The sequence below is a fragment of the Aplysia californica genome, unplaced genomic scaffold (genome assembly GCF_000002075.1).
Source record: "Aplysia californica isolate F4 #8 unplaced genomic scaffold, AplCal3.0 scaffold00419, whole genome shotgun sequence".
NCBI classification, from domain to species: domain Eukaryota; kingdom Metazoa; phylum Mollusca; class Gastropoda; order Aplysiida; family Aplysiidae; genus Aplysia; species Aplysia californica.
In genome coordinates, this window is record NW_004797689.1 from 188,142 (window position 1) to 196,909 (window position 8,768).

At 38.3% G+C, this 8,768-nt stretch overlaps 1 protein-coding gene across 1 annotated transcript in view; it reads left to right on the forward strand.

Moving 5' to 3' along the window:
* Positions 1–8,056, forward strand: part of LOC101857811 (DNA replication licensing factor mcm5-A) — a 17,356-nt gene extending 9,300 nt beyond the window's left edge. Inside the window, exons 12-16 of the mRNA XM_005104405.3 lie at positions 209–324; positions 708–836; positions 1,743–1,885; positions 3,270–3,397; positions 7,124–8,056. Coding sequence (XP_005104462.1) covers positions 209–324; positions 708–836; positions 1,743–1,885; positions 3,270–3,397; positions 7,124–7,225 — 618 coding nt within the window. The 3' untranslated portion in view covers positions 7,226–8,056. The remainder of the gene's footprint in view (positions 1–208; positions 325–707; positions 837–1,742; positions 1,886–3,269; positions 3,398–7,123) is intronic.
* Positions 8,057–8,768: the final 712 nt, after the last annotated feature.

Here is an 8,768-nt window from a genome sequence, read left to right on the forward strand (position 1 = left end):
TCTCTCTCTCTCTCTCTCCCTCTCTCCCTCCCTCCCTCTTTCTCTCTCTCTCTCCCTCTCTCTCTCTCTCTCCCTCCCTCCCCTCTGCTGTACATCATCAGTAAGACTCCTCATGTTGAGTTCTTTTTAAACTGCTTAATGTCAAGCCCATTTTTATTGGTCTGCTCAACTTTTAGATTACCCATTGCTCAATTGTTTCTTCCCACAGACTTTAGCCAAGCACGTCATGAATGTCCATTTGAATGCTTTGCAAACTACAGAGGAGGCGAAAGAAGGAGAAATTCCTCTAAATACCCTCAAGAAATATATTGCTTACTGCAAAAGGTGTGCTCTTCTTTTGTGATCATAATCAAAGTAACACTTGATTTTGGTTTGATGTTGTGGTCAGTTTTATTTGATTGGGTTAGCTTACCTAGATCAGTTCCATTATTGCTCTCTTTGCACAAATACAGTGATAGTTGGTAATGGGAGCCTCTGTTGATTTTCTCTTTTGTCAGGTTATGCTTTTTCCTATTAATGTGTTGTACTGCTTGTAAAGGAAGGTTGCATATTCAAGTTTGTTTGGTTATTGTTGAGTGGTTTTCTCTTTTCATTTGTTGTATATTGTATTCGTTTGACATCTTTCTTCTGCGTTGTTTTATATCAAGGTTTTTTTGTTTTTGTTGTTTTTATTATTGTTATACATTTTTTGTTTTTCCTTTCTTCAGCAAATGTGGACCTCGTTTGTCTGAGGAAGCAGCAGAGAAACTCAAGAACAGATATGTACTTATGAGGAACAGCGCCAGCGAATATGAACGTGAAACGGGGAAAAGGATCAGCATTCCCATTACTGTGAGGTGAGTAGATTGTTTTTGGTGAACAGAGCAGAGATTTTTTAAAATATGATACTGAAGCACACTTGGATCCTTGGGCTTTCTTTCCCTTCCTCCTACCCCGCCTTTTTAACATGTTTCATAATTGATTTGCATCAAGAGTCTAATTTCCAGACCTGCTAGCCCATAACAGTGTGCCATGTCAAAGGATCAGTTAAGTCTCCCCAGAATTTCTGCTGATCTTAATAAAGGGCCTGATTTTCATTGAGTGTATACCATACTTTTAATTCACCAGTGCAGAAATATTTGTTTTGTTTTTTAGTTTATTTATTATTATTAAACAATTAACTTTAGATTATTCAGCGGGGCTTTGTAAGCTGTTCTAGTTTTTCTAAAAATTTGCAACTTTTGGGTTCTGACATGTGACATCTCTTTTGGCTTATTGGTTTTTAAACTGGCAGTGTCAGTTTGTTTGTTTGCATCGTTCAGATTGTAAGGATATTTGAGATCACCTTTCTCATATGTTCCCCTTCATCGTCTGGCCTAACTTAATGTTAGGAGATTTGCACGTCAATTCCTGGTGTCACTTGTTGCTGCTCTACTCTTCTTTCTTTTTTTCGTGTTTTTGAAGAAAAATGTCTTTTTATATTGCTCTCTATTCAAATCCATATTATGTAAGAAACTTCTCAGTCGCTGCATGCATGTTTTTGCTCAGATTCTTTCCAAAAAATGTTAGTCCCCCAAGGTCGCAGAAATCCCCACGGGCTAAAAGCATCATGCTAATCGATAGAATTCGTTTGTGTAGCAAAACACTAGCCACTCAGTTTTAAGTACTGTTTTTGTTTTTTAAGGGAAGAGAGTTGGTATCTTCTTTCTTTAAAAAAAAAAATTGATAAATAAAAGTATGTTGTTGCTTACATTTCTTTTCAGACAACTGGAAGCCATTATCAGGATTGCTGAATCTCAAGCCAAAATGAGGCTTTCACCATTTGCCACAGATGCTGATGTCGACGAGGCATTGAGGTTGTTTCAAGTGTCTACACTTGATGCTGCTACTTCTGGCAATCTTGCAGGTGGGTTTATTATGTATCTGCCATTTAATGACAAAAAATATAAGCTTTTAACCCTCTGCGTGCGTATCACGACCATGAGTCGTGATCCGACATGAGAGTAGAAACTATACCGTTGGCATGATAATAGCCATTTTTTAAACTGCTGGTGACTACATTACACCAGTGCAACATTTATTAGTGCATTTCGCAGTCGGGGATCGGTTGGGAGTGTTTTATCAGCAATTTTCTGGGATATTGTTTACCTTTTTCAAAATGTCGGATTCGTCAGCTCATTTAGACACAGATTATGTTGAAAATTAGCATTTTTCTAAAATAAACCTAGCACTGGGGGGAAGTAATGGTGAAAATGGCTTTGCGCTAAGACGGTTAAATACAGTGGAGTCCACTTCAAACGGGTCCTGGAATAACGAAAAGTCTGTTATAAAGACACTATACTAACATCCCATTTTTTTCCATTTTTTATCTTTGTAAATAGAATACTGCTATAATGCAATCAATCACACGAGTCAGTTATAGCGGAATGTTGCTGTGCACAGCGCATATGCCAATTATACAGGCCAGAAGGAATGAATGGGGAGGGTGTGGCATCTGCAGACAAGCAGAATGCATCGCGTGATAGGCCAGCGAAGTCTCAATTATCTAGGCCTACCATGTCTCTCACTTCTCTGATGCGGGGATGGAGAGGTCACAGTGCCGTGACTGATGGAGCTAATGTGTGGTGTGTACCTATTGTGCACAAGCAGACGGAGCGCACCGCAGTTTTTTTTGGGGGGGGCACAGCGGGCGAATTAGCCAAGAGCCCTTTCTTTCTGGTTGCCAATGTCGAACTGTCAACATCGCTAGCGCTAGAGAAAGAAACCTGGTTCGATTTTTTAGATCAAGTAAGACCTAACGGTCATGTTAAATAAAATAATCATCAGGGGAGATAACAAAATGAAAGAACAGAACACTAAACTCATAGATTAGGCCTACTTGAATTTATTGCTGGATCCCTTTAACAAGAATCCCGCTATAACGGACATTTCACACCAGTCCCCTCCATCTCGTTATAACAGAATTCCACTACTCTATTTTTTAAATTTGAAACCTCCGTATAAGGATGGGTGGTTGGTCGGGTTAGTTAAATAGATGGTGATGTAGTTGAGTTAACCCTTTGGGTATATTGCTAAATGTTCACCCTGCACTCCAATATATTGAGCTACGCCCAGGGAATTCTTAAGTGGAAGTAGTATGAAATATTATTAAGCTTTTTCTGTTAGGTTTTTATATTCCATACAATTATCTGATGTAACGGTGGGCTTGGCTCTTCGTTATATGATCATAGATCTGTTGAGATTACCACATAAATTAAGCTTTTGCGTTAATTTTTTTGTTTGTTTCGCAGGAGCGGAAGGCTTCACAACTGAGGAGGATCGGGAACTGCTTGGCAGAATTGAGAAGCAGGTCAAGCGCAGATTTGTCATCGGTTCTCAAGTATCTGAGCATGCTATCATCCAAGACTTCACAAAACAGGTAAACTTTTTAGTCACCTGAAGATGTAGAGACATATTTTTTCTTTTTCCTTTTATTTTTTGCACTCGTTAACCTCAGCAATGCTTCCAACATGGATGGCTGGTGCCTCTATAAATAAATCATTGATGGTCAGGTCAGTTCAATGTTTCCATTGCCTCCATGTTCCTTTTAAGGGCATTTTTTGATTAAATCATTGTCTGACTGAGTAGAGGAGGGGAAAGTTGTATGGTTTTGTTCACTGCCTTGGTTCATGGAAGGTTCAGAAGCAATCCCGTCTCCACAAGAATCTTATCCTCATCCAAATAGGGATCGAGACTATGGGTCATGGCCATGTGCTGTGGTAATAATGTCGACGAGTAAGATAACAAATATTATAACACAAGAAATTTATGAAAAACTGTTTTGTACATTACCGAATCAGTTTCGGAAACAAGAAGCAGGGGAATGCACGCACAAAAAAATAATCCACAGCAAAGAACACAAAATAGTTGCTACTGGTATCTCCTTCCCAGAGAGCAGGTATTCATGTGCTAAGGGTCAAAGGCTGGACACAAAGTGGCTGGTGCGCATCCCATACGGAGCGCTAGACCGGCTGTTGAGTTAAAATAGAATATGATGGTACAGACTCTGGGACCAAGTCTTTGTAACTGCCTTCTGCAAGTTTGTTTCGATGTAAAAGCTATAGGGCTGCATCTTTTAAATAATATTTTTTCCCAGTGAATTTGTGGATTAAAAAAAAATAAAGACCTACCTTAACTCACAGCTGTAATATTTGTAAGTGTGTAGTTTTATGTGAACAGAGCAGTTCATTGTAATTCAGTCCCCATAAATAAACTTTGTCCTTTACTACTGATTAGGTACCACAAACCAAAATTTCAAAGTGCTTTGATCCAATATGTGTTTGTTGCATCATAAAGAACTATGCAACCCATGAACTTTGGTGTTTGAATTATAGAAATTTGACAATTAATTTAAAAAATGACAGGCGTTTGAAATTCGTGGACGTAAATTTTTGGCAACTTTAAAATCACGTTTAAAAAAGTGCGATTTTGTGAGTTCACAGAAAATTTATTGAGGTACATAAAGTGTGTAGAGGACAATCAGAGTTTAAATAAAGCCAATACAGAGACTTAAAATTGGGGGGAAAATTACTGCATAATGTTAATTCAAAAATGCTAAATAGACTGATTTCAGACATCAATAAAATGGAGTTATTGCTTTAAAGAAATGACACTCGCAGAACATATTCACAGTAATTCAAATTCATAGCCCATATTTTTTTCAGACTTCTGGCACTTCAATTTAATCAGTTATGCAACCACAAAAATGGGACATCTGCCAATTTTGCGCTATAAACAGAAAATCACAACACGGTACATATGGCCTGAAGATTTTTCTGAATAAAATCACAAAAAAAAACATTGTAAATGTATGAAACTTTCCATGCCAATGTATTTTTGGGCCAGGAATCCATTTGTGATAACATGAAGCATTACAATGATATGAGGTTAGATAAGAGAAAAAATAAGAAATTATTCAGCATAATTTCTACAAAATCATCTATAACTTCTACAGAACAAGAAGAAAGACTCCCTAAAGCTTTACTCCTCTGTGTTTTTGGGCCGGGAATCCATTTCTGCAATCAAATCTTTGATAAAAATGAGGCATTAATAAAGTAAATATTCAACAATGACAGATCAGATACACTAACACACACAAAAACTCCTCAATTCTAATTACTTTTTTTTTAATTGGGAAGAATCTCAAATCGATTTTTTTTCCTCAAAAATATAAAATTGGGCAGAAGCTCCCACCCGAGCAGAGCCCATTTTTGTTTCAAAACTTATTTTTTTTTCTCAAAAAATATAAAATGGGCAGAAGCTCACGCACGGGCAGAGCCCATTTTCAAGTCAAGGGCCAGGACAATAATTTTGGGGAGAGGGTGGAGGAGACACAAGTTAGATCTGCAACAAAGTTCAAATTCCCCATGGCTCATTAATCTTTTTTTTTTTTTAATGGTTCTATTCAGGAATGGATCTAGCAATTCTAACGGTACCAACTTATTTGAAAATCACGAATTATGATGAATGAGGCTCTTAAGTAGGAGAGTCCATTTTCAGCAGTAAACCAGCCTCTAAAAGTTATGTATAAAAAATAATTCAATTTGTGCCGGTACTTGTTTCATGAGTCGATATAGATAGTGGCAAAAAGAAAACAATTCTATGAATTAGTTATCAAAGATTTTGTCAGATATTTGCGATATTCAAGAGAATTTATTCATTCATCAATAAACAAATGCCAGCTGCACCCCCTTCACAGACGAGTTCATCAAGCTTGTTATGTTCTTTAAAAAGAGGTTACCATTACGGAGTCATTGGTAGAAAGAAATGGTCACGTTACCAGAAGATAACACTAATTTTGAATAACTAATATCAAATTGATTAAGATTTCACCATATTTTCAAGAAATTTAAGCTTCTTTTTGTATCCAAACCAGATTTACAACAATACTGTGTACTGAATTAATTACAGGACGCACTGAATGAGACCACCCGTTCGCATGTTTGCAATCTCGGCTTCCAGCCCTAGATCTAGGTCAGGCAAAGATTGATGACTTTATGAAGAACCATGTAACACTATAACAATCTAATTAAGAAAATCAACTTAACGTACATCTCCAGAATATCCATATCCATGATTGGAGGCACAATGCAGCCTTTGAAATGCACTTATGTACGTGAATAGAGCGTAAGCGAAAATAGGGGCACGTAAATAATTCTTCGCCATTGCTGAATCAAGCGTGTCGCCTGAGAGAGGACAAGCATGTGTGTTTACAAAAACAAACGGCACTAAACGGCTGTTGGACCAATCGGAGTCATTTTTGCGCACGATTCCCTTGACATGTTCTACTTTTGTGTAATCCAGGGTTCTTTCGACCAATCGTTGGTCAGACTTGGAGATTTCCATTCTAAAAATAGATTCCGAAACTCCCAATATTTCTGGGTCAACATCTAACTTAAGCAACAAGCGCTAGGCACCGTGTGAAAGCTCATTCTTGCACTCTTTGTTTCGTGGCGATAGCAGTTATAGCCGCTTAGCTCGAAAGCACTATGAAGCGCCCTCAGTTTTTGTCGCCACGGCTGGCATGAAAATAGATGCGAAAAATGCATTCCCGGGCATTTTGGTGACCTTTTAAGATAGCTTACTAAACAATATCTTTCTTTGCCGTCCACAATAGTTTGATTTTAGCTAAATACAATGGTTGAACTGACTTAGTTCAAAACGGTGTGAAGATTGGTGTCAAAGGAGATGAGTTATGGATGATTCAAAATGGTCAAATTTTGAGCTTCCTACACGCTTTCAACTTGGCAGAGGCGGGGGGTTTGGGGTACCTACGCTGATCTGCTTTCATAGTGCTAGTTCCCCTTATATTGTACTGCTGGTGTTGTACCTATTGTGTGTAATAAAATCACTGGCGTCTGTGGTGTAGGGGTTTTAGTTCATAGCTCACACAGGCAGAAGACCCGAGTTCAATTCCCAATTCGCGAGAATTTTTTTGTAGTATCTTTTTCTGCTGCTGACCCAGAGTTTCTCCTGACAAGCAGGGCGGAAGCTCACCTGCTAAATTATCAAAATTATGGGGCATAAATTTAAAAACTGCGTTAAGAGGGCTTCAGAGGGTGAAGAGTTTGAGAGAGTGATTGTTAGATGTTTATTTTCTTTCCAGAAATACCCAGAGAGAGCAGTCACAAAAGTTCTGTCACTGATGCTTCGCAGAGGAGAGATTCAGCATCGCATGCAGAGGAAAATGCTCTTCAGAGTGAAATAATATGTATAATTTGTGATCCGATTGTTTGTTTCTGGCTGTTCATATATTGCTTAAATTTTGTCGCATATAATTGTTTCTGTATTATGTAGTGTTTCTACTTTACTCATTGATCTTAAACGGTTACAGGACAGACCCATACATGTATTTGCCTCTGGGCACAAAAATGAGCATTAACATGGCTCACTTTTTTTGTCCCCGAGGGATGATGACCAAGTGATATTTTTTGTGTGTGGGCGATAAATTTGAAGATAATCCAAATACAATAGAACATGGCTATAGCGTGACTTTAGGTTCCAGAAGAAAAATCCCACTGTAGGCGAGTTCCCGCTATTGGAATGCAAATGGGAAATTACCGAAAAATTTCTAAGCATCCACATGATTACATCCCTTCCATATCAATAAAATTTGCTCTTTAGATTAGTCTTTCTTTTCTTGTCAGCTTCGTCGATTATCTCGGCCTTTAATTCGAGTGGGAAGCATTTAATTTAGTCTTTGTTGGAAGCCATCTTTTCCTCAGTTTGTGGAAGTAAGAGAATAAGTCACGACATTGCTTTAGCAGAGATGAATGGTGTTGAATCATGAATGTAACTCTGTGGGCAACTTTTAAACCCTCTGCACTTCTTTCATACCATGTTTCTCTAGGTTTTGCAATGGCTGTTGTCCGTGATGAGCTGATGATATTGTATTATATGCTTTGGTATTTTTTGTTAGAACAACTATTGTCATTTCATGATTCCTCATTGTATTATAAAGATATCGGCATCTCTCTTTTGATTGTGTATTTTTGAAGCCTAGTTCTTCATTGATGATAAATAAAAGAATACAATAGAATTTTCCTTTTTGTATTTATTTATGTGTGCTGTGTGATATTTTTTGCTTTGTGCAGGTTTTGGTGTTAAACTTTATGGAGCACCATTAATTTCAGTTATGTTGTTTTATATCAGTACAGTAGTCTCCGCCTAAGATCCCACCGCTTACGATCCCGGTTCACTTAAGATCCCGCTGTTTTAAGAAAACAGAATTTTTACTATACAAAAGTCACCCCTAAGATCCCGAATTTTGGATCATAATTTGCGGAACAAAAACGCGGGCGGGCACAGCCGATCAACCAAGTGTGAAAAGTTGAGATCAATGAACTGTCCGTAGCGTCAAAGATCAGTCACTATCGTCAATGTGATCACATACACGTAAAACTCGATGAAGCGATACAATGTTTGCCCCAGACGGGATCACACCGAGGTGTGAACTGACTGACTAGTTTATTTTCCCCACACATCGCACTCACACCTGAGCTCTCCCCCTAAACTTACATCACTCGCAGGGTGGGTAGGGCCTTCATGTTCGCTCCAGGCGCGATCACATCGAACTGTGAACTCTCCTTGACCATTGCAGCAGTTGTCTCTACTCCCAAATTTGCGAGACAGGCTGAATTTTAATTGGTGTGTAACGACAAAGGCTGTTGGGGAGGGGCGAACTCAGTCAGAGATGGAAAGCTATAAGTTTTCGACAGGTAAAGGGGAGGGGCAACTAGTTAAACGTAGAT